The sequence below is a fragment of the Parasteatoda tepidariorum genome, chromosome 9 (assembly GCF_043381705.1).
Source record: "Parasteatoda tepidariorum isolate YZ-2023 chromosome 9, CAS_Ptep_4.0, whole genome shotgun sequence".
NCBI classification, from domain to species: Eukaryota; Metazoa; Arthropoda; class Arachnida; order Araneae; family Theridiidae; genus Parasteatoda; species Parasteatoda tepidariorum.
Genome location: NC_092212.1, coordinates 35,162,224 through 35,189,842, shown reverse-complemented (window position 1 = coordinate 35,189,842; position 27,619 = coordinate 35,162,224). Strand labels below are relative to the sequence as shown.

Genomic DNA, 27,619 nt, shown 5'->3' with positions numbered 1-27,619 from the left:
AGGTCAAGCTGTGATTAATTGTAGAGAAATGGAAAGCTTGGAAGTCTTGCTTTGAATTGCTCCTAAAGTTAAGCCAGTTCTGCACAATAAAGTTTTTGGTGATACGGCTTGTTCTTTAGGGGTCATTAATCAATTGTTTCGATTGCAGAAAGCTAAAATTTTCTTATTGAATTCAGAAGCATATTCCATTCTTGCGCAACGTAATCATAAGTTAAATCAAATGGAATGCTAGTCTCTGAGAGTGTTTGAACAATTAATGAGGTACATAGACAATTATGTAATTTATTAGTAAATGGTTCTAAAACGTAAAACCATAAAATTTTAATTAAAATGCTATTATTAATCTAATGATAACGCCTCAATAAGTTATAATAATTATTTTTACATTGTCATTTTAAGTACATTTAATTAAAAACAACTTTCTAAAATACATGGGGGTTCATTACAGCATTTGAACTTGAAAAAAAGCATGGTACATCGAAAGGATTAAGAATTGCAACCCATGGCCAGAAATGTCATCTTACATTACCATGGACGCTTCCTTATTATGTACTTTGTACTTCAATTGAACGATTGCTTTTATTTAACTAAATTATCTTTACTTAAAAAAAAATCTATGTTTTCTAAGAATCCTTGTCGAATTTTAAATTCAGCGATGCTCAGAAATAGCTGTTTTATTGCAATTTAAAAATTTGGCTATGAACTTAGTGAATATATCAAGACAATTATAGTTCGTTTACCAGGAGTTGGCACTTGGCTCCGCCTTCATCACGTGGTATCCGACGATACTATTTCGCTATTTTTGGGAGAAGGATGTTTTGGGACAAGGTTGCTATTTGGCAATCGTATGTCATAAATATTTATTTTGCAATTTTTATTTGCATTTTTTAACATTAAATATTTCATAAATTTAATGACATTTCTTTCTTTTGAGTGAATAGTATGTCCTTTTTTAGACATTTTGCAGCAATATATTTAATTAGCTAGAGTAACGAAATATATAATAGCAGATGATAAAGAGAAGTAAGGGACTGAAAAAGAATTCCCCGCTTACTTTTGGCGAGCAATAAGGGTTGTCTCAATTTCAAGCGCGAGGACTTTTCTCCCTATATTCCCCGCCCTTAAATGAACTCTTCGTCCGAGGAGGTGGAACCAAGTGACAACTCCTGATGAACGAACAATACATAATGTTACACGCTTCGTAACTTCATAAACATTGTTTATATGTAAGAGCTCTAAAATTAAGTCATTTATTTATAGTTGATGGGATTATAGCAAATATTCTTAATTTTTTAAGTTTAATAAAAATTAAGCATCTACATTTTGATATTATAATCGTTACAAATCATATAAACGGTTAATCATCTTTTATCAACTTAAATGTAGAAATACGCTGGGATTTATGCAACAACTGTTTAATCAGTATTGACTATTATAATGTTGCTTCATCCTCTTGGCAAGAGGCAAGTCATTGGTTTTAAGCCAATTCAGTCACAAAAATAAGTGCTGTACTTTTGAAGAATTGTCATAATTTTTTTTCCTCTTTAGCCTGTCTCGTATAGTTCATTTTATTTGTTTAAATAGATTCTGAGAACGCAAACCCCATAAACTGTTCTGAAAAGTGCAACAAAGTTTGGAAGTTCAGGTGTAAACAACATACTTCATTTATTTTGAATCGGAAAGATGTCAGGCAACTCGAACCACGAATATGGCTTTATCACTAAAAAAGGGAAGTTTCAAATTGCGTCTTCCCTAACCAACGGGGAATTTAATTAAATTGGAAATGAACTTTGCAGGATAAATATTACCCGGGGGATAGGAGAACCTGATCTGCATATAAATGGCAGCTGAAATGAAATTAGGGAAAAACTTAATGTTTCACTTTGTGCTGTCAATAAAACTATGAACGAAAAAGTTTGTAAAATCCCTGATATTGGCAAGTGAAAAAGAGCACCTAATTTCAGTGAATCATTTACTACGTTGCAAGTAGACAACTTAATGGTTTAAGTTTGATTTTTAAGAGATTAAACGAACAACCGATTTAACTGCGATTAAACATAAAATCCTACATAATAGTGACACTTCTGTAAGCAATCCACATTTTTTAAACTATCAACTCACAAACCTCGTGTGATACATACCCTCCAACTGCTACGGAATTTCCGTAGTTTCAGAAATCTTCTTTTCAGACGGTAGCAAAATTAATGTCTTAATATTTAAAAGAAATTCATTTTAGCGTAACTTGTCCACTATTACTTATTAAAGTGCAGGCCATATGGCTAGATTCTTAAGTTCTGATAAAAGTTTTCTGAGATATCCATTTGGTTTAAAAATTTCTACTTTGGTTCGTTACCACTAGAAAGAATTATTTTCAAAATCCTCATAAGTTGGAGGGTATGGTGATGCCACAATTGGCATTACATATTTATCTCCTATCTTTTAAAATATCTTTCATTACTTAAGCTTATTTTTATTAATAGAAGAATTATATTTAAAATAAATCAAAGACTTAATCTTTTTAAACGAACATAAAATATTTATTTCTTCTCTTCTAGATCAATATGTAACGGGTACTTTTTTTTTATTTCATTGCTAGGCAGACTTATCAATTCACTGTCGCTTCTAATCGAAAACAAAAATCTATTTATAACTTTTTAGTCAAAATTTCCAACGGCTAAATGTTTCGGTTGCATGGTTGTAATAATTCTCATAAATTTGTTGGCGACTCGTGATCGCCAAGGTATTCTTTTTAACCCATATTGATATGCTGGTTGGCTTTGTTTTGGCTATGATATATTATGATAAATCGCCAAATTATGGATCTCCTACCCATACTTTCTACGTCCATTGGGAATTATTATATTCACTTGGTATTCAAAATTTGTGGTGACCAGGTGGACCAGTTCCCTTTGGAGCGCTCTTGTCCCAGTCATCCTAACGGTTTAAAAATATATGCAATCGTAAAAAAATGCTAACAAAAAAAACTTCTTGATGTGGAAGTTATATTTCCTTGATCCCTTCAAGGGATTTATTTTTGATAATTGGTAATTATTATGATGATTTGTATTGATGGCCATTCTCTATAATCTTCAAGAAATATTGCTTAATAAATTGGATTTTCATATTCACGATTCATATTTATTTCCTGGAGACTTTCATTTTGTTTCATCCATTTACTTTTATTAATGGCCAATACGAACAATAATGAATTAAAATGAAATTCACTATACGAATATTGGCGGCTACTGATGGAGAAACTAAACCTCCGTCATACCTCGAATAGCCAGTAAAAATATATTAGAAATATTTCAAACGTCTATATTAAATACAATTGTCTATGGGGTAACAAAACTATTATTTATCTTTTACGTACTTAACTTTTTTAACTTAATATGATTTGATTAAAGCAGAATATTAGTTTTGATAGATTTAAAAGTAACGGATGTAAAAAATAGTACATTTAAATAATAGTTTAAAAAAATAGTTAAACATTTCATTTAGTATCGAATAAAAAAAACACTTTTAAAGCTTTGTGTTTCTATTTATTTTTTCAAAGTTTTAAAAAGACTTATTTTTTGTAAATTTAGAAGTTTCGTCAATTAAAAAAAAAGAATTAATTCATTTAGAAAAGTAAACTGTGAATGTTTTTGTTTCTTTTTCAAGAAGATAAACATCTCCTTAGCTCCTACAAAAGCTGATTTTCACCCCATTCACAACTTCTGAAATCTCATTAAGTTTTAAATTGCATCAGTCAGTTTATTATTATCATTATGAAATAAATTTAATATTTGAAATTTTTTTTCCTTTCGATGAAAAACAGTAAAAACAAAACGAAAGTCAAATCTTTTCTTTTTATACCATCCTGTAATTTAATTTATTAAATTTAATTGAAAGAATACTAAGTAAGAAAATTAAATTAAATTCTTTGAACAATTTATTTACCTTTCATTCAGACTGAGCAAAAAAATGTAGTGTTTCTTTTTCAAATGGTTATATCACTATGAAAAAAATTTTTATTTCACTTACATTGCAATCTTTACTGTTCTGTTTTTGGATTTTTATGGTCTTGGTTTTAAATGCTGGAGAATTTAAAATGTACGGATTTTATTATGAATACTTTTATCGGTGATAAAGCCTTTCAATGCAAGTAGATTCAATAGATGTAAATATTTGAGCAATATAAAAAATTTCAGTTCTGATAAACAGGAAAAATACATTTTGTAATGGACTCCTTGTCATTCGATCATAAAGGTGATGGTAAAAAAGTGGTACTTTTCAGTTTGCCGGGCGAAGAACTATTAAACTATTTTTTTATTTTTTTAACTTTTTTTTAATTTTTTGCGATTGCCAATTATGCTTAGTGTTCAAAATAAATTATTTAAAAATAGTAAAGAAAATAATAAAACTAACGGAGATCTACATTTTGTATAGACTTCTTGTTAACCACAATATGCATTGAGTAGAAAATAACAATAAATACTTTCCCCATCCTCAATGATAGAAGGATAACAGGTTAGAGCCCCCTAGCCGTTAGGTGAACCGTAGGAGATTTTCGCGGTATTCCACCCCATGTAATGCAAATGCAGGTTTGTTCCATCAAAAAGCCATCCGCGAAGGCGAATTTCTCCCAATACTTGATCCAGGAGTTCCCTTGTCTTCTGAATTGAGTTGAAATTACAAGGCTACGGAATTAAACATTGGTACTCGTGAACTCAAACTTAGTTCGGCTGTTCAACGACGGTTTTTAAATACTTTAACATCGATTGTATTCGATTAAAATAATTGCTTAATTTAAATTTGCTTTTTATTTTTTTATTGGTCTTCAACTGGATACTATTACAATACTAGGAGGTAAAGGCCATTGTTCTCGCATTCAAAAGCTTCCGCAATTGATTTAAACTAAATTTTGTTTCTTAAAATTACACTACATATATTTCTTGCTCCGAAAGTGAATGTGAAATTCTTTCAAAATGTGAAATGATTCCCAGAAATCAGTGGCTAAAGAGCAATGTTGAGTTATTTTAGCAGATGTAATCTCAAAACTATGATTTGAATTTCAGCTATGTAATGCATTGAAGATGTTTAGTATTCTAATTTTAAACTTGTCTTTCATCATCCTTAAGTAGAAGTTCAAGGATACTTTCAGTTTATAAAATATATGAAAACCCATGCTGTTAAAGATCATAGCTATAAACATCAACGCTGTGCTCTTCAAGATTGGTGAAATTTATTTTGTTCTCAGGAGAAAAAAACGATTTAAAACTTAAATACATTCACAATTTTCGCGATTTGGGAACTAATTCTTGAATAATAAGGTATAACATAGTAATAGTATGTTATATGTAGTGTGCTGTTATCAAGTGTAAACTCCAGTAGCATCCAAAGTATTTATGTGGAAACCATACTAAGAATTAATTCCAAGTGAAATTTCGTAATTGGAAAAAGTGTGACTTATCACCCCAAAAACATTATATGTACAGTGGGTTAAAAAGTATGAAATTAAATAATTTATAATTCGCAGATCTGAGTTTAACGTAGTGATTTAAAGATTTGACATCAGATATGCCAATTAATTAATACTGAATTTTAATTAGGTTACGGAATCAGACACTAAACGTGCTTTGTCCGGGAAATCTTACTTATATTTTTGACTTCTAAAATGTGGGAATAGTCTTAATCTGAAATATGGGGTCTTAATAGTTAAGTCAGGAAATCTGTTAAAAACTTAAATTTTTAAAATCAGATATCAAGCTTTGCGTGTTTTGCTATAACTCGGGAACTTTCCAGTCAAATCAAAAAATTTTGCATTAAAAAATATCTTCGTTTATCTAAAAATAATTTCGCTTATATATTATTTTAATTGATTATATATTCTTAATAAAAACTCTCAGTGGACATAAAATTTCCTAAGTTCACTGTATAGTATTATTTTCTGTCATAAAATTTCGATATATTGAAAATTTATTTTTCTTAGGAAATTGTGAAACCAAATTCGTTCTTAACAGCAATTTTTCTCTATTTTTCAGAAAGTGGCAGACTCAAAGATTTTACAAATTGCCCCCTCTGTAGAACACCAAGCAGAAGCAATGCTTAGCATTTTGCGACGTTACTCTTGGCATACTTTTGCAGTTGTGACGACACAAATTGGTGGCCATGAAGATTTTGTCAGAGCAATTCGAGATATCATAAAGACGCTGAATAACGAATTCAAGTGAGTCTTTTTTTAATATTTTCTGTATTATATTTTAATAACGTGTAACCATTCTGTCAATTAATTTATCGGCATTCTTAGATTTACATAAATACAGTGAAATAGGCATAAGTTGATCATCTGCATTGCATTAACATAATAGCTCAATTAGAAAGGTGGCCAACTTATAAAGAGTTGAGGAAATATCAGATATTTTGGTACATTTATCGTGGCAAACTCAAGTAAATTATCAACTTACGAAAGTGAAAAATTAAGCAGATTATACTTTATTATAAAGTAATTAATTATTTTGAAACAAATTATAAACTGCGATATTTTTTTATTATTCCGGTTTACTTTGAAATTATTTCCTTTCGGTTACTTTCTCTAGATTTTGTAGATAATGTAATCTTGTAGATAATGTAATGTTTGTAGATAATGTTTGTAGATAATGTAATCTACAGACAAATAAATCGTAAATATGGGAGACGCATTTTAACTTAACCCTTTCGCGCCGACTGTCACACATACGAGCCAGCATAAAACAGTATCAATCAGGGTAAAAAGATAAAGCTGGAAACCAAAGTAGTTCTTTAGCAGTTTATTTGTGGGCATGGTTATAATTGTTTGATTTATTTAATTCACCATTACTTTAGTTCCAAATAAAATTATTTAGTTATACTTTGAACTAACATTGATTTTATATATGATTAAACTAACAATAATTAAAGTAAAAGCAAAGTAAGTCTGTCAAATTAGCAACGCCTACATTTCAGTTACCATTTTTTATTTATTTACATCCTGATTCAGATTTTGCACGAATGCTTTTATGAATCACCCGTCCCCAAGGGGTTAAAGCAGTTTTTCAGAGGCTCTTTTGCCATTAGAAATAACGTATTTTAGCAAATAATATGCTATTATTAAATCTGTTGTGAGCTCGTAACATTCGTTGTTTACTTTTAAGTTGTGTTTTGCCCTTTTCTAATATGTAGATGGCCCTAAATTCCTCATCAAGAAAAATCACAGTTTTTTGAAAAATAAAAGCGTCTGTAATCAGACATTTTAAGATCTGTAAAATCACTAAAACATTGTAAAGCTATCTGAATTTACATGTTTATTTTGCTTTTAGTTACGCTTTTAAAACGTGTTTCTATAAAATTAAGTAATATAAATTCAACAGTGTAATTGAAATGAAAAGAAATAAGTCACAAATAACTGTCATGAAGGACAGGGGATTTGTGTTTCCTAAATATCTCTATTCTTTTTATTTAATCTGTCAGATTCATCATTGTAAAATATTTGGCTCTAAAAGAGACCGAAAGAATTCCAATCCGTGCCGAAATGGAGGATCTGGCTGAAAGTGAAGCAAGAATCATACTTTTATTTGCTGCAAGGTACGAGGCTGTAGAGATAATGGCAGCTGCACACGATCTTGGTCTCACTGGGAAACATTATGTTTGGATTGCTGCTCAATCAGTCGTGGGGACCAGTTTGGAAACACCACCTGGACAGTTCCCACCTGGAATGTTAGGTAAATATGGATCCAATTGCTCTGAATGAAAAAAGTTGCATTCTCGTAATTATTAATTAATAATTTCACATGAGTACGGCTTTAACCCGTTTTGTCCCGAATTTATAAATTGAAATGATACAAAAAGTGGTTTTATGGTAAAAGTGGTATAATATATTATCGAAATTAATTGGTTTTTCTACTGTTAAGGCATTCAAAAAGTCTTTGATAGATTAAAAAGTACTTGTTCCTTAGAATTCTAGATCTAATCAGAAATAACTAAATCATTGTGGTATCTGAAAGTTCTTTAATTCACCCAGATAAATGAAAATACTGAAAAAAAGTTTCCCATCTCTATGAATGTCTTTGAAAAAAGGAACTGTCCTAAATATATGACGCTGGGCGTTAACCGGTTAAGTAGTAATCAAAAGTACAATCCTTTTTGTGTCATCACTATAATAATTCTAATTTGTCTGAATTTTTTTTTTTTTTTTTTNGCTGAATTTTTTTTTTTTTTTGGAAAATGTGATCTAGCATCAGGGCTGAAAATTAATATAGATCAAGACGGAAAAGAGTAAAAACTGATCAAAATGAATTTCATTTTTTAGCTTTTTTTGGTGAATAATAAAAATCCATAGCTACCAATTATTTTTAACTGATACAATTTTTATATTGAATTGCTTCTTCACCGAATAATATTATTTTCAGTGAATTGTTTATTCTGAAGAATAGTTTAACTCCTTCCGAATATTATCTAATATTGAAATAGTTCTTCTACTAGTATTTTCTCTTTTCCGTCTCGCTTTCAGGTCTGTCTAACATACGAAATTTAATTAACGAGAAAAAGAACTTGAAAAATTGAAGACCTCGAGAGTAAAAAGTGGAAACACACCTCTTATAAAAATAGTAACTCGCAACTGTTCATAAATTTTCACATTCAACAACAGTTTTCATCAACAGTTCAAAACAGTTTTCTACTCAAGTAGTAAAAGCGTAATTCAAAATAGAGCAGCACAATCTATATTCATTTCCGCAGCACTAGGTAAATGGTGTTATTCGAAGTTTTATAGTCAAGAAAAATAAAAGAGAATACAATTGAATCGTCTTAAACTCGAAGTAAAGATATAATTTAAAACTTTATGTGCCATGATGTTATAGAAAAATAATGCGATCTTTAGAACAAGGGGAAATCGTAAATAAGTAATAATTATTTAAATTTTTACCGATCCACAATCCAGCGAGATTTCTCCTTCTGGAATAAATTCATAAAATAATCAATTGATAATTTTCAAATTTTGCAATATTTTTAAGACTAAACTATACAGTGACTAGCAACTTATTAAATATAAATAAATTAAATCACTATCACATTTAATTTCCCCAAAACTGTAGCTTTTCTTTATATTCTCAAGTTACGCTATTTTCATGATTTGCATAAAGATGCTGTCTAAAAAATAAACGAAACTGAACCTTAAAATAAAGAATAACTTACAAAAACTCATAACAGACAGGTTATTTGCTGTAAAGTGATTAGTCATATGACGACAAGGGCGTTGAAAAAAAACATTGCAAATATTGTGGAGATGGCTTGCATCCTTATGAAATTGAGTCCCTATTCCTGTATTGAGTCCTGCATTCGTGAACACTGATGTACCTGCAGTATCTGCCATTTCTCGACCGAAACTCGTACCACTTGAGCCAAAAGAAAGCTTGAGTCAGAAGTAAATATTAATTATCCGTTTGTGTTAAATTTAATTATTTATTAACAATAGGCAGGTAAAATTTTGAAAGTTTGCGTGCTACCAATTTTTACGCCTGAAGTCTTTAATCGGGATTTCATTCTCTATAATATTTAAATTGACGTGCAAGACGCAATATGCTTAACATCACTTTATTTATAAAGTATTCTCAGATTTTAAGCTTTAAATTTCTGCCTAAACATTTTATTTGTATTACGATAATCAGGGTTTTTACATTATTTAAAATCAGCAAAATATAGTAGAAAATTTAAAACAGATGTAATTCAAGAAATACTAAGAATTAAGAGAAAATCGTTTCATCGAAAATTTTCGTATTTTATCAATAATGTTTTAAAAACAAAAAAACGTTAATCTAGATTCATTCAACGCATTGAAATTATTATTACTTTGAATGCACCTCATTTTATATAATAATACAAGAATGATCTAAAACTAACAAGATAAGTTTTGCAATCGGCAGAGCATAAGCCGCAGGACAATCCCAGTTGGATTATCAGTGCAGCTCTGAGTTTAATTTACCAGCACGCTTTGCGTGGGATGGTACTTTATTTTCAGGAGAGATATTTGCAATTTTTGGTGCATTAGGCAATGTTTTACCCATCTTCACCTTGTTCAAAGAAAGAAAATTACAATCAACGGTGGGTCATCTTTCAGCTTTAAGTGGGTCATATTAACTAAGTCGATGTTAATCGCACCAACGGTGCTATTATTAGACTCTATAAGCTATTCGCAGCACCCTTGGTCGCGCAAGCACAACTGATGCTTCAGATCGATCATTTGAAAGGCTTAACTGATGGTAGGCGCTGTTATGCCGTCTGTTTTATGCGATATACCGGTACCCGGCAGCGTAGAATTTTAGAAGGCGGATTATACCAGGCAAATATTATTTAACGGGTGGAGACAATTAACCTTAAAATCATCAGTATAAGATGTACCAAGTTAATGTAAACCGGACAGTAGATCTTTACCTTAAAAAAAAACCATCAATGTCCGTTATACTGCGCAAGGGCTCATGAGCAGTGGCACTTTACTTTTAAAAAGAAAAAAAATTATTAGTGTAGGTATTTCGGATAATAGATGTTGGGCAGTAGCATTTAACCTTAAAATACATCAGCGTATGCTTTGATTTCTCTTGATCTGAACTTTCGATTATATTTTTTCAAAAGCATTTTTTTTTTGTTTCTATTACCTTTTTTCTATAAATAATTTTATAAATATATCGAATATATCGAAGCCTTTTTTCCTTCTTTTTAAAACACGCACCTAACTGCGCACGTGCTAATGTGCACGTGGTGATAATAGCTTAAAAAGGCTTGAAGGGATTAACCACTGAGTATCAACTACTCTCACTAATCTTGAAACAGAATTGATCAAGATCCGAAGGGGGGGCATACTGCTGAAGCTGCATCTATCAAAAAGAAAACCCAATAGATTTTGAGTCCCTTCTCTAATGCAACTCATTAAATGACAATTTTAATATTTTAGGAGTATACTACAATACAACAATGTATAGACTGTTTGACGAGCTTGAACGTGCAGTTACTGTTTTTGGACATGGTTTAGAATTATTTTACAATGATCCAAAAAATGCAAATATTAGTTTAATTCCAAATTTAACATGCAGTGGTAATGGTCACCTTCGCTGGAGTAAAGGAGACTTGTTTTTCAAGTAAGTTAGTATGGTTGGATTCATTTATAAATTTTTAACTTTTCTTTCAGAACTGTTCTAAAGCTAAGGCAGAAAACAATGTGAATAAAGCACAAATGAAAGTGCATGAATTTACATACTTTAATTTCAATTATACAAACAAGAACCTTCCTTAGTGTCTAAACATCAAATGAAGGTTGAGAAGTAAATAGACGTGCACTTGTAAAGTGATTTAAGCAATAGGGATCAAGCACAAAGGAATAAGTTTGATCAAGGAAAGTACAATAGGAAGATTTAAAAAAAAAAAAACAAGTGCCAGGTGATCCCCCACCTGTTTCATATTTCCCCATTGTTTCTTCCCTCACACCTGTTTCTTATATCCTCACACCTGTTTCGTATTTCTCCTCTGTCATTTCCTTGCACAAACTATTGGTTACACCTTTGTCAGGTGTTTCTCGCTTCACTTCTCTACCTTCATTTGACGTTTAGGCATTGAATAAGGTTCTTGCTTATAGAACTGAAACTATAGTGTGACAATTTATGTACTTTCATTTGTACTTTGTTCACATTGCTTTTTTTTTTTTTTTGCCTTTTTTTAGCCTAAATAACATGAAATATTACCCTTTCCTTTGTTAATATTAATATTAACGGGTAATAATTCCGAAATATTGCCCGTTCCTTGTTTCCTTCTAAAACTGTTTTACGAGGGCAATTGGCAAATTAAAGTAACCTTTTTTTAAGGAAATGTGTGATTTATGTACCATTCATTGCATCATTTACTTCTATTATTATAACTCAATTTGTTTGTTTTTCTTGTTTTTTACATACAATGAATTTTCTTCTTATCTTGCCCCTGCATTGGATTTCGTACGTTGTCTCGTTGCAGAAGCTAAATTTTCTTCCCTCCATATTTAATAATTATTTATTCAAGGAAATTTTATAGCCGCTAATTCAGAAAAAAATATATACATTTATAAAAATTGATAGTTAGTTTTTCCCAAAAATGAGTAAATATGAATATTTTCTTTGCCAGTAATCTAAAAATTATCAATCCCCGTGAGAAGACGATCCATTAATACTATTCAGAAAATGAATCCAATTTACAAAAACAAAAGAGACAAAAAAGTATATTAACAATTGAAACATTACATCAAAATGGAAAAGCGCCTAAAGCAGCTAACACCAAATTCAAACAAACATTAAAGCAGGAAAAAGTAAATGAAATAAAAGATAAGTGTGTTTGTAAAACAGCACTTTATCAGGACACACTGCTTACAAACACACAGGAGCCTTTCTGTTGTCAGAGGAAAATCCAAAACTGACAGTGCCCCGAGGATAACAAAGACAAAGGAAGAGAAGACAAATAAGAAAATTATTACCAGAATTGAAAAGCAAAGAAAAATAATGAGCCACCAAATACTACTCAAAAGTGCACATAGTAAGACTTGAAAATAAAACGTCTACTTATAAATAGTTACAGTAACAGTTGGATTAACCGAATCAAAATAAAATAAATTGCCGAATCACTAAGAAAATATTATAAACGAATCAAGTGCTGACATCCATTTGAAAATCTTGAACAACGATACCAAAAATATTCAATGAGCAAAAAAACTTTTCAAGTGCTGCCACCTGCTTTGGAAAAAGAAATCCTTAATTTCACAGCATAGGCCTATTTATGCGGGCTTCAATATCGGCCAAACTGTTTGAATGCAATTAAAATATTTTGAATTAAAACATCATGATTATAGTAATTAAAAGGAAAATTATTATTCTTGAAGGTAATCCTGAAAGTCCCAATAGCTGATAGAAAATCTGTTTTATTATTACATATAAATTTAAATCTAAGAATTTGACCAATAACAATATTCTTAAAATTTTTTAAGTAAGACTGTGTGTCCACTGAAGAAGTGCTGTCTTACAAACTCACATATCTTTTATTTTATTTACTTTTTCCAGCTTTAATGTTTGTTTGAATACCTTTAATACTATTGTAATTGATTCATTGGAGTGAAAGATATTGATAAATGCTCTCAGAATGACAAGATAGGCAGCTGGTACATTTACACAGAGATATCGTGGTATTTATTATAATCTCGCAATCACGGGTTTCCCTCGGTATCATTATACACTACAACGTAGGAAAAGGAAAAACGCTGCAAACACAAATCTAATAAAGTTTACAATGTAGTGGTTGAAGAAATATTGAAATGACAGTTGCTTTTTTTTTCTTTTTTTTTTTTTGGAATTTGCCAATTTAATTTATTAATTATTGGCATTCGTTATGTATTGCATACACCAATCCGGTTAATTGTTGCTTATGGTAGTTAAAATTCACGTAAGTTTATTTTAAATGATAGCTCTTAAAATAAAATTTTAATTTCAGAGCTTGAATCTTGCTATCACTTAAAATATAAAAAAAAACTGACGGTAATCAATCGATACTTTAACATTACTTACTTCATTTACAAAAATGCCAAATTTTTGTATTAATAATTTTGTGTTTTCTTGTATTAATCAGGAGTTAGGATCCGGTGTAGCCACTTTTCGGAAAAATTTAAAAACTGGTAGGAGAAAGCGAAATTCTATAAGTAGTGAATAAAGATGTCAAATGGCTCTGCTTTGTAAAAAATATTTTCTAGTAGTAGCTAAGTTTATTTTTAGTTTAGTAAATTAGATTTCAAGTTATATTCGCATAACAACCTATCAAAAATTCAAAGCCTCAAATAGAATACAACTTTGTTGCAATTATATCATGGTGAGAAAGTGGAGAAATTATCACTTATTCCACAAGTTTTATTTTTTAATTCACTACCAATTTAGTGAAAGTTTCACAGAAAGCGGAGAAGTTTACATCCCTGAGTTACCATCGATTAAAAATATATGTAAAAAAAAATATTTGTGAGATAACAAACCAGTTGAATTCCAGAAATCTACGTCAAATTAAAGTCTTAAAAATTTACAATAATAATAATATCGTTAAACATTTTTCAGCAAATTTCAAAGTTTTACGGACAGAGGCCACCCTAGGCTCTGACCGCAGGTTAACCAGAATTTTTTTAACCATTTTACTTATTTTGGCAAATTTCCGCTTAACACATTGCTGACCGGCAACTTTTCTGAAAATAACCCCCATGTGCCCGGCTATTGTTTTGAAAATCAATATGGAAGTAAAACAATATAAATAAACTTTAAAAAATTTTAAGTTTTAATGCCGTATGTATACCAATCACCTACGTGTAATGGTACACCTTGGCTTGGCTTGGATAGGTGGTTTGACGAAGTACCTGCCCGCGAATGCGGGCACCTCACTTCTTCATCGAAATTGGGCCCTAAGGCGACGGTGACTATTGGCTTTAGAAATAGTAGTAATTCCACAGATGATGATCTGTGGTCGTCATCATTGGCAGTAACTCCTCATCTAAGTCTTGGTTGGTGGGAGGAGGGACTGGATCAGGGAAACTAATTCCGCATCTTTCATGAGTTCCTGTAGTTCTCTCACGATGTGAGTAAATCTGGCTACTGGGTTGGCAGAAGTTTGGTGTTGTTGTCTCCTCCTGGGTGCGGGCTTTCTCTTTGGCCTGGCTGGGCAACCTGTGAAACAGGCTGGGTGATCTTTCTTGCAGTTCACGCATGATGGTGGCTCGTTCAGGGGTTTCGTGCATTTGTAGGTGTAATGCGCACCAGCGCATTTCATACACGCCGGCTTATCGGTGCATTTGCTCTGTGTATGGCCGAAGCCTTGACACTTATAGCATTGGATTTCGTGGCGGCTTTCCACTCTGACTGGTGTGTTCAGCAATCGGTTGATTCTGTAAATAATGGTACACCATTGATTGATTGATATGAGTGGAATTTCGGTGTTAAGCGCGAAGCGCTTCTAACCGATTCATCTATACTGTTTTGGCATTTAGTCCAGAGATCATATACAATTCAAAGTTCTAAGTTAGGATCAGATAATAAGTCCATGATGAGTTGAGGCATGAGTTGATTCAGTAGTACATCAGTTGTATGGGGAATTCCCCTGGATTAAAGTTGTGAGAAGATGCAGTACGTCTTGGTCCTTCAGCAAGTCTTTAAGTTCACTGATGAGGCTAACAAGTCTGTGGGCTGTAGAAGTAGTCGTGTCCTTGGTCGTTTTTCTCTTTCGACTGGGACGGGCCTCGCACCCAGTGAAATTTGAGGTGTGGTTTTGCATGCAGTTGCAGCATTTAGCTGGGGAGTCTCGGCTCTTTCTGCACTGGAATGAATAGTGCCCTTCGGCACATTTCATGCATCTTGGGCTGGAGGAGCAGGAACGTTGGGTGTGGCCGAAACTCTGACATCGAAAACACTGCAGCGGCCGTAATGGTACACCACAAGTTTTGCAAATATATCAGGTTTCGTAAAGTTACAATAAATTGGTAGAGAATTAAACAGTAAAACTTGAATAGTAAGGAAAATTACGCCCACTTTTTAAAATAGTCACTACGAGATCACTGCTAACGAAAACACGAGTTAACTCCTGACCGGTCAGCAATGTGTTAATATCTGGTATAATTCAGGGAACTGGAAATACGCAGTTAGGGGTGGATAACTAAATAAAAATAGAGAAAATAATGGCTGCTTAGAAATTAAAAAAGTTATATATATATATATATATATATATTTGTATTGTTTNATTTATATATATATATATATAACTCGAAAAATAATAAAGATTGATTACAAATGTATTCTAATTACAGGTATCTGAGAAACGTGACAGCTAACGTCAAACAAGGACCACCAATCAGCTTTAACATGGATGGTTCATTAAAATTTGTTGAATTGCAAGTGTTAAACCTAAACAACAAAGGTGTTTGGGAAAAGGTAGATTTTCATCCTTTTTCAGCTTTGTAAATGAAAATGTTTTGAAATTATTGGAATGTCTGCCTGTTCGAAGCCGAAATTATTTTTTCCCTGCAAGAAAAGTGACTTGCGAACAGCTCTGTGACTTCCAATGTCTGTAACTGATCTGTAACTTCACGTTCTTACTAGTTATTTCTTGTTCTTCAAGTGCGGATTAAGAAAGTCCTGAAGTAATATTTCATTTGAATTACTAACAATAGTTATCGGTTTCAACGCCTTTTTACTATTAATTTAACATAGTCGAGTTCTATATTAAATTAAGATGCTTTAAATTGACTTCTAGCTGTGGAATAAGCCGATGGCAGGTTTTTTATCTTTTCAGTTTTGTAAATGAACATGTCCTGAATTAATCTGAATATATGTTCTTAAGAAGCTGAAGCTGAAGTACTTACAATTCTGTAACTTCAAATGTCTGAAACTGATTTGGAACTTCACGTTCTTACTAGTAATGTCTTGTTATAAAGTGGATATTAAGAAAGTCCTTTAGTAACATTTTATTTCAAGTGTTTACAATAATTTTCTTTGTCAACGTTTTTTCTCTATTCATATAACAATCAGTAACCAAATCACATTTTAAATTAGTGATATACCAATAATATATTAGGACATAGATTATTAATAGATCACTGCCTAGTTATGAACATGCTTTAGTTTCCAAGGGACATTGTTGCTTTTTAGAGTTATGCTCTGTCAATGTTAGTGAAAAATGAAATTATTGGTATTTTACTGTCTTGTAAATTTTCTTTAAACAATAGCACACCAATAATTTCTTAATATTAAATTAAAACATATTAAATTTACTTCTGGGCGTCGAATAAACCTAAGACCGAATCAATGAGTAAGCGAATTGATAAATAAGTGAATCGATGAACCAGTGAATGAACAAAAGAATATATTGATGAAAAAAATGAAGAGCTAATTGTAACGGTTATTGATGAATCATTGTGCTAAGCTAAGGAATCAGTCTGTGAATTAAAAATCATCAATTTAATGAATTAGCAAAAAAACGAGATAGCAAGTCAACAATTTTAAGTCTCTATGATCTGATCATTATATAGACTCAGCGAATCAATGAATCAATATCAGCAAAACGTTGAATCATCAAATCATTTAATCGACAATTCAACGAGTCGCTCATCCACTGCTTTACTGATTCACTTGCTCGATGATTCGTTTATACTGATTTTGATTTATCAATTCATCTATTAGTTTGATTACCTGTTGATTGCATCTGTTACCAATATATTTATTTCTTGGATCATTGAATTATGGTTTAACTTTTTTTTATTCTCTAATTCATAAATTTTTAAGTACACTTATTCGTTGATTTTTTGACTCGTTAGTTTACTTATTTGCTCTTATATCTAACATATACAGAGATAGGAAGTACTCCACGTTCAGCAAAAGTTTTAATAAATTGGTGGTATATTAAAAAGTAAAACTTGTAGAATAAAGATCCTGTAACTCCTCCTATAACTGAAAGCCTCCACACGGTTTCTTATAGGTTTTCCGATTCACAATGAAGGTAAATCATCATCATCATCGAAATATAACTGGGCGCCTGGGGCCATTAGCGGCCTTTTTCCCATTCATCTTGTATTTAATCTTTAAGGTGGTTCTTTCTGGTAATTGGAATAAAAGGAAATCAAATATTTAGTATTTTAGTTAAAATTATGTCACTACAAAAATGAGCTGCAATCGGCCTGAGGTTTATGTCTTCTCTTAAGTTTTCGAAAGTAAAAATTTCGTTGAATCCTGCGGTGTCACAATTTATGGTCTTTTCGAAAAATCTGAAGTTTTGCTTTGCAATGTGATGATCTAAAAAATCTATGTTGAGGTCGCGATGTATGTTTTTATTGCGGATAAACCATCTTGCTTTTGTTATTTTTCCTGAGGATTTTGTTCTGGCATATTTTGAGTTTTTTAAGGAGTGATGTGGAGATGTTGCACCAAGCAGGTAAATCAGGTAACGAAAGAACCATTGGATATAAAACTCAGTAAAAATAAGAAAGTGGTAGCAAATATATGTCTAAAAGTTTGCTTAATTTATGAATATGATTGGTTTGTCTTATTTACTTGTCAACCACTCCAGATTCAATTCTCAAATGTGGCAAATTTCTTTTACTTACTTTTTAATAGAAATTGGTTCATGCGCACAGCTGGTTAACTTTTTAAATAGTCTGCGCAGACTACTTGTAAAAACCCGTGTGGAGGCTTTTTGACGTAAGAGGTGATGTGTCACCGCGAGATAACTGCATTAAAAGTTGCATTTCAGATCATACTTTTAATTTTTAATATATAGTTGGGGGAGATTACTTAAAATGAAACATACTAAATTGAAAACTACTTAAATTTCGTTACCAGTAGAATTTTTTTTTGCGAAGTGGAGCAAGTTGGTATCCCTGCGCATGTAGCAAGAAATCGAAATTATGGATGATTGTAAAAGATTTTCATTACGCGTAAAAACATATATCAGGTATTCACAGTTGTAAACCTGAAATAGTAATCACAACTTTGTATTTTAGATAGGCGTTTGGACTGACACAGGTTTGGATATAAAGGACATCGTATGGCCGGGAGACAGTCCAGTCCCTCCACCAGGAGTGCCTGAAAAGTTCAACTTAAAAGTGACCTTTCTGGATGAACCACCTTTTGTCAATGTCCTCCCCCCAGACAATGAGACTGGTGAATGTAAAACTAGTAGATCTGTTCGATGTAGAGTTGCGCCTGAACATAAACTAGCTGGGTAAGTACTTGAGTATTTTGAAGAGAAAATACATAATAGTGGTTGATTCTTGAAGAAAATAAAGCAGTAGTAGATGCTTAGAGTTAAAATCTAGCAAGCTATATAAGCACATGCTTTACTTAACGGAAACCTTCATGGGCAATATTAACTTCTATTGTTGGTAATACAATATCACTATATAAAAAAATTAAAATAAAACTCCCTTAGATTTGCAAAAATACAACTACAATGTGTTTCAGATCAAATGTTCTTATTCGACAGTGTGTCCCAAATTTATGACTTTCGTCTACCATTTCTAAATTTTTTGCATGGCTGTGTACCACTAATAAAAAAATGAACGTATTTTTTAAAAAAAAATTTCTTTTTCTTTTTTGGTACAAAATTTTGTTAATAAGTTTATTTTCATCAGTGAGAAGGATGATATTGCTCTTGCTGCGATAAAAAAATTGCACAAAAGTTAAAAATCACAACTGACTGTTGACACCACTAATTATTGAATGTTAACTCTGCAAAAAATAGCCAATAGGAAAGGACGTAATCGTAAATTTCCATGGCTAGCTTTGTTTCTGAATAAAATATTTTGAAATTTTCGTTTGTTGCGAGATATTTCGCATAAGCACGCGTGCCACACTTTGGGATACGCAGATGCAGAACAAGTAATAATTAGTAAATCCAGATGAAAACTAATCTCTGTACAAAATAAATTACATTGCGAACAGCTTATATATTCCTCCAGCATATTATTTTACAGATCTTGTTTTATCACGATGTCAGAGATGCCAACTGCTCCGGACACGCCAAAATGAATTTAAAAAAAACGGTAAATAACTACAAAGTAAATTTTGCTAATATTAGACTATTTTTGCTTGATTTTTAAAAGGTAGAGCATGACATAAGTACTATAAAGTGGTGAATTATATAAACCTACGTATTATTTAGAAATAGTGGAAGATAAAAATCTACTTAATTGAATTTTTTAAATCAAGAATCAAAATTGATAAACTACCACATTAAAATATGTATTTGCTGTCCGGAGCAAGTTGGCATCTTTGCGATTTGATTGTAACTCGGATTATCATGAAGATTTTAATTTTAGATTTAAATGTGGTAGCAAAATCTGCGCATTCACGTATTATTCTTATTTGGAAAAATGACTTTTAAACTAATTTTGATGACCTTTACATTTAAATATTTAAAACATATATAGTGGGCATGTTGGCTCACTGAAAGCAGAGATGCCAACTGCTCCGCTTTCTTGAATAGGTTTAATAAAGTGGTAGCAGATTATACAGTAAAACTCGTTAAAGAATGTATGTATTTTATATCATACTTATAATTTTTGATATTTAGTGGCGAAACAATTACTTAAAATGAAAAATACTAAACTAAAAGAAACTTAAATTCTGCTACCACTAAAAAAATACTATTTTACAAAGCGGAGCAAGTTGGCATCTCTGTGAAAGTGAGTTTGGGTTTAAGTATAGACTAAGTTTTAATGACTCACCAGCTTGCTCCTCTTTGTAAAAAATAAATTTCTAGTGGAAATTTAAGTCATTTTCAGTTTAGTATTTTTCACTTTGAGTAATTTTTCCACCAAAATTTCAAAGCGTCAAATATAATACCACTTTATTGCAGTCGTCTCGCGGTGACACTTTCAAAGAGTAAGCATAATTATTATTAATCTAACAGTTTTACAATTTAATTCGTTACCAATTTATTAAAGCTTTTGCTAAAAGCGGTGCAGTTGACAACTTATAATCTCAATTGAAAATTGCAGCTAAGCGAATGTATATGATTAGATCAGGAAACAGCAACTTATAATAATATTATAATAAGCTATCTTGATTGAATTCCGAAAAAGATATACAAAGAATATCGTTTAATATTCAAAATATTTTGATTATTTTAAATTTTATTTATAAAAAAATTGGTAGAAACTGAATTTTTTAAATGAGAATATCGCACTAAATATTTTTTCCAATACACTGGGGTTACTTTGCTTAATTGCGAACTTTAAAAATGTCGTACTGTAATCTATCATATGGAGAAAAAAGTAAGTTCTAATCTTTGTTCTGAGCTTCGAAAATCGACATATGATAAGAAATTGCTGCTTTTTATTAATTTTATAAATTATATATGTACTAGGAACTAGTTAAAATTGTTAGATTCCTGATATAAATTTTTAATATGCTACTATCGTGCAAAATAAATTTTTTAAAAAAAATTATTTTGGTTGATGAAGCTAGCTAGTAATTTTTACGAGTGGCAATAAAAATAAGATTTAAAAAATCAACTACTTTTCCAGAACGTGAGCATACTGCCCCACCATTATCATGCATTTATATATGTGAATTTGTTAGACTGAGGCAAACAATTAAATCACTTATGCTTTTTCTATTTCTAGAAAGAAATAGAAAAAGCATAAGTTCTGCTGACACTTTAAAGATAAAAAATAAAATCCCCCGGAAAACAGCTTGTAGTTATAATCAGAGATGCCAACTGCTCCGGTCACGCCAAAATAATTTAAAAAAAACGGTAAATAACTACAAAGTAAATTTTACAAATATTCGACTATTTTTGCTGGCTTTTCAAAAGGTATAGCATGACGTAAGTGTTGTAAAATGGTGAATTATGTAAGCCTAAGAATTGTTTAGAAGTAGTGGTGGATAAAAATCTACTGAAATTGAATTTATTAAACCAAGAATCACAATTGATAAACTACCACTTTAAAATATATATTTGCTGTCCGGAGCAAGTTGGCATCTCTGATTATAATATCTGTTGGTATGTAATGTAACTCAAGCTGTTTGAAAGAATTTAGAAAAACTCTGGAAAAAAGCACCAATAGCTATGTAATAAAAACATCACTTTCATAATTCTATAGATTAAACGTTCGATTCAGAGGCCTCCCTGGTCTAGCGGTATCGCCCGCCAAGCTCTATGTTAGGCGTGGAGGTGGCGGGTTCGAATCCCGCCATAACCCTGGACGTATTCTTTGTGATGTTCTTCTCTGCATTGTGCTATCTGTCTTTCTACTTGACAAAGGTTTATAAACCTTAATTGAACACACAAGCCTGCAAATGTATGTTGTACCAAAAAATCAATAAAAATTCGATTCAATTCCGGCAATTGAACCTAAAATTAATGTATTTAAGTGTTTTTTAGAACATTGTTAGATATTTTTTTAACGAAATTATTTAATAAGAATAAATTAATTTAAAATTTACTAGAAGGAGCTTTCAATCTTTTATATATTTTAAATGTTCGAAATGCAATTATAAAATGGTATTATGAATTGTATAGCAATTTAGGGAAGACGTTAAATGTTAGGTGGGGTCATATTAATAACTAAAGTAAGTGATTTTTAAGTCCAAGATTATTAGTATAAGAGGGTGCAAGATTATTAGAAACACATAATACGAGTAAATTTTTAAAGATTTTAATTTTTTTAATATTATTATCGTTACTAAAATGGTTTTAAAAAACTAATGCAATGTTGAACACACAAAAATAGTTCTATTTATATACACAGCGATGCCGACTTGCTCCGGACAGTGAATAAATATTTTTACGTAGTAGTTTATTAATTGTGATTCTTGGTTTAATAAATTCAATTTAGTAGATTTTAATCCACCATTATATCTAAACAATTACTATATAAGTCACCACTTTTTTCAGAAATGTAGGGCTAAACCTTTTAAAAAACTAACAAAATCTTTCTTAATATTTGCAAATTTAGTTTGTAGTATTTACCGCTTGGCCAGATGGGCAAGCCATGTAGTTAAAGTAGCGTAGCGTTCAATGCGTTAATAGGAGATATTTCGTGGTGAAGTCTTTATTATATTTTCAGATTGATCTAAACTTCTCAGCCTTTGTTCAAAACGGAGTAGTTTGCGAAGTTCCTTGCTTTTACTGGTCAAAATCAAGTTTTGTACACTACTGACCAATAAAATTGCTACACCAGGAAAGCGACACACCACGAACGTGAAATTCGCAGGACGGATAAAGCATGTTGTGGTATGCAAATGATTAGCTTATCAGCGCATTCATGCAAAACAGGCGGGGATGGTTGTTGTTGTTGTTAATTTACGTCGCACTAGAGCTGCACGATGGGCTATTGGCGACGGTCTGGGAAACATCCCGGAGGATGATCCGAAGACATGCCATCACAATTTTGATCCTCTGCGGAGGGGATGGCACCCCCGCTTCGGTAGCCCGACGAGCTGCGCGTGAAGTCGAGAACTTTACGGTAGCACAGTTTAACGAGGACCAATACCACACACCCTCGGTCCCTATGTAGACTGATCCAAGTGGTCACCCACCCACACACTGACCGCAGCCAGTGATGCTTGACTTCGGTGATCTGCTGGGAACCGTGTCTTAACGATCAGTCCACTGCGGGACCAGGCGGGGGTGGAGACACCTACAAGGTGTATAAAAGAAGAGATTTGATAGTAGTTTCTCATACAGAAATTGAATTTGAGCGTTGTTCTTGGGTAAAAGAAGTTTTTATTATGCCTCGTGTAAGAAGGAGAAATGCCTACCAGCACGTGCCTGAGTTTATTCGAGGTCGAATTGTGGCCTACCGGGATTGCGGTTTATCATACCGAAGTATTACTCTTCGCATTGGTCGAGATCCTATGACTGTCGGCAGAGTATGGAATTGATGGGTTCATGGCGGTCATATAGTACGCCATGCTGGATCTCAGCGACCCCTCATCACTAACAACCGAGAAAACAGGCATGTTACCCACATGGCCTTAAGGGATCTTACAGCTACGTCACGTTCCCTGGGTCAACAACTAGGGTCATTTGCAAAACAACAAGTGTCTGCAGAAACAGTTCGACGACGTTTGCAGCAGTATGACTATAGGCACGGCGACCATAGCTTCGCCAACCCTTGAAGCTGCATCACAGGCAGTAGCTCCTCCAGTGGAGTGATCAACGACGAACCTGGACGCAGGAATGACATGACGTCGTCTGTTCGGACAAATCCAGGTTCTGTATACAGCATCATTATGGCTGCATCCGTGTGTGGCGACATTGTGGAGAACGCCTATTGGCAGTTTGCATTTGATGTCGTCATACCGGCCCATCACCTGGAAAAATGGTATGGGGTGCCATTGGATACACGTCTCAAACACCACTTGTTCGCATTGCCGGCACTTTGAGCAGCTGCCGTTACATTTCCGATGTGTTAGGGCCAGTCGCTCTGCCTTATCTTCGAGGCTTCGATAACGCTGCGTTTCCGCATTACAATGCATGGCCGCATGTTACCCGCACTGTCCTGACCTTCCTTGACACAGAACATGTTCGCCTGTTGTCCTGTCAAGCATGTTCGCCTGATATCTCACCAATTGAAAACGTCTGGTCAATGGTTGACGATCGACTGGCACGCCACCACTCGTCAGTCACTACGGTCGATAAATTGTGGCATAATGTTGCATGGAATGCTGTGCCAGTCAATGCTATTCAATCTCCGCTCGAATCAATTCCTTGGAGAATAACTGTTGTTATTGCTGCCAGGTGAGGCTGCTCTGAGTACTGATTCCTCAGAATCTAAACACCCAAATGTCCTGATAATTTAGTAATTTGTTCTTCCAACTATAGTGCATGTGCCCAATAAATATCATTCTGTTATTTGTATTCCTTTCTGGTGTAGCAATTTTAATGACCAGTAGTGTAAATAGTTAGGCTTTTAAATTCTGTTGAAGATTACTGTTCATGTGTGTCAATCTTTTCAAATCTGTTAAAAAAACCTCAAAATTAAAAATTGGATGCTATAAGCGACCTTTCGGACTTTTTCAACACTTCGCCTTGTGTCAAAGTCTTAGCAAAGGTGGAAAAAAGAAATCAGAGGTAAGCAATAGAGCAAGAGGAAGCTAATAACCCATTGTTTTGCTGAAATTCTGAAAGTTTTCATATAAATTGACGCTTTATTTTATTTTAATAATTTGTTTAGCTTGCGGTGGGAATCAAAACATTGGACTACGTAAAACTTCTCCCACCGTAACAAATTTTTGATGCCTCAAATACATACATGGCAGTCTACTACGTGAAATATATTTGAATCTATCCTTTTGAAGAAAAATAAATCTGTAGCGTTCTGAACAAAATTATGTTCAGGTTAGAAATCCTTACACATTAGGTATGATCAAGTACTTGTATAAATGCAACAAAAAAAAACTTGTTCCCCAGTGTTTATCACACACTCTCGTTTCTATATGATTTTAATGTATTCTTTCATGGTAAAATTAATATTTATTGACTTTACTTGCGCAATTCTTTTATTAATGACTATTTCGTTTTCATTTTTATTTCATAAAATTCATAATATTGAAAGTGTTTTTTTTTTTCATTTCAGAATGAACCATTCTATGGCCATTAAGAATCCTAATTTCTATCAATGTTGTTCTGGGTTTTGCATAGATCTTCTACAAAAGTTTGCAACAGACCTCAAATTTTCATATGATTTGTATAGAGTTGAAGATGGGAAATGGGGAGTTTTAAATGTAAGATGCTTTTTAATACTACTAGTAGTAGTACTTCATTTACGTCCCACTAAAGCTGCACAACTGACCGTTACCCAGTGATGCTTGACTTCGGTGATCTACTGCGAGCCGTGTCCCACGATTTGTTTGCTTTTTTAGAATTAAATAACGTAAAGACAAAGTAAATCACTTGTCAAAAGATTACTGTGCATCCCAAAACTTTTAATTTGAACTTCAGACAATGTGTGAGAGCTGTATTTTTAATTGGTTTATCTTTTTTGTATATTGAAGTAGGTTATAAAAAATAAATACTTCACAAATTTGAGCTCCTGAAAAATTTACCGACCCTGTAGAATTTTTTAAAGTTCAAGGCCTTTTCTTTAAGAGTGAAATTTAAGTATGTTTTAAGGAGTTTATCTAATGAAAGCTATAATACCTCAAAACTTTCTTTTGCTATATTATTGGTATATCACTGCCTAGTTATGAACGCGCTTTAGTTCTTAAGGAGAATTGTTACTTTTCAGAGTTATGCTCTTTTTACGTTAATGAAAAATTAAGATTTTGACGCTTTACTACCCTGAAAATCTTCATTAAACAGCAGCACTCCAATAATTTCTTTATTCAATATTAAAAGTTAACTATTAAGACAAGCTCTGTGATCCAACACCATCCTGGTATATTGATGCTTTTAGTAGATATAGCCATTCAAACATTAAAAAAAGTGAAATCCAATTTTTTTCATTTAGCTTATGACAAAAAAACATCGTCGTTCAAAAAATAACTATATCATCTTGGAAAATAACTATATCAAAAATAACTATATCAGAAAATAACTATATCATGTATCTAACGTGGTAAAGAAAAATCAATGTTACCTTATCCCACTTTAGAGACAAAAATTATCAAATTTGCAGATAAATGTTATTTTAGAAATCACATCCCTGCTCATTTTTGAGACAATAAGGATGGATATTTCACTTTAAAATTTGTAAAAATAAAGATATATTATAAAAACTCTATCTTTAATTAAAAGATTTGATTTTGGAATAAAAACGCAGAGCCGTTATACTAAAAAAATCCGAAAATAGCTTAATATTCTTAGTAATGCATTTTTATAAGGTACTATCAGAAATTAACAATAACCATCAACTTTCTTATCTATCTCTTATTGTTAACTCATTTCTTCGCGTGACATTTTTAAAACTACAGTTTTAAAATTAAAATTTGAGAGTCTGAAAATCCGGCTTTAAAAGAAGCAGGGGCATTCACGACCTCAAAATAAAAGCAATAGACAAACATATAGCTGAATTAAGTTTTATGAAAAAGCCCCTCTTGCCCTGCAGGAAATTTTAATGAAATATTCCTATATGAAAATTTAACTGAAAACAAGAACATCAGACCAATAGCAGCATACTATTACAGTGATGCATCATACTCCGGACATCAATAGCATAACATAACCTAATTTTCACCATATCAGCTTAGCTCAAGTTATACCTCATATTTTTACATTATGCTCTTATCACCCTACTGCATAGAACTACACAGTCAGAATTCAATGATCATCTATCTATCCACACGTATACTCCTTTACTTCATTTACATACCACCACCGCATCGAAACAACACGAAGTTCACGTTAAAGATAAATGGGTAAAGGACCGCAATCGGCCTCAGGTGACCAAACGTTTAATTCAGTTCAGTTCAAGCAAGGGCATTTTTTTACACTAGATTTTTTTCACTCTTTTTCCAATAATCATCTTTTTTCAAATATTAAAAACTTCTTCAGATAGCTGTCTCGGATATCCGTCGTTTCTCTCAGATACTAAACGTTATCAAATATAATGGCAATCTGATTAAATAAAACAGAAATCACTTATATTAATGAATATGGTTCTCATAAATTCGGAAACATTTTCTTCTGTTTCTTCTTCAATTATCAAAATTAATTCTTTCATGAAGAACTTTTGTATTTTACCTAATTGAAAGATTTTTTTCTGAATTTTATTTGTTGATCTTTAGGACGAAATATTTTCATCTCTTCTTGTATATCTGTTCCAAATACATTCAGAATTCTGCATCTTGTTACTGTCCTGCTGTTAATGTCTTTAATATGTCAAGCAAAAAATCATTTTGTTGGCCTGGAAATCTAACAAACTTGCTTGCACGAAAAGATTATTCTTCTATAAATATTCACATACGAATACTACATACGAATATATATATATATATATATATATGTTCAAAATGAAGAATAAAACAAAGAAAAATAATACACAAATGAAAAAAAAAGGGGGGGGGAAATAATAAGTAAAAAAATAACAAACAACAGTTTAAAAGAAAAAAGAAGGATGAAATTTTTTTTAAAAAACCGGAAAAAAAGA

At 32.1% G+C, this 27,619-nt stretch overlaps 1 protein-coding gene across 1 annotated transcript in view; it reads left to right on the top strand.

Annotated features, from left to right (window-relative positions):
- LOC107445025 (glutamate receptor ionotropic, NMDA 2B) overlaps positions 1-27,619 on the top strand; it is a 236,863-nt gene that overhangs the window by 171,730 nt on the left and 37,514 nt on the right. Inside the window, exons 4-9 of the mRNA XM_043047036.2 lie at positions 6,027-6,211; positions 7,471-7,721; positions 10,946-11,129; positions 15,836-15,959; positions 18,524-18,744; positions 25,109-25,256. Of these exons, the coding sequence (XP_042902970.2) occupies positions 6,027-6,211; positions 7,471-7,721; positions 10,946-11,129; positions 15,836-15,959; positions 18,524-18,744; positions 25,109-25,256 (1,113 nt within the window). The remainder of the gene's footprint in view (positions 1-6,026; positions 6,212-7,470; positions 7,722-10,945; positions 11,130-15,835; positions 15,960-18,523; positions 18,745-25,108; positions 25,257-27,619) is intronic.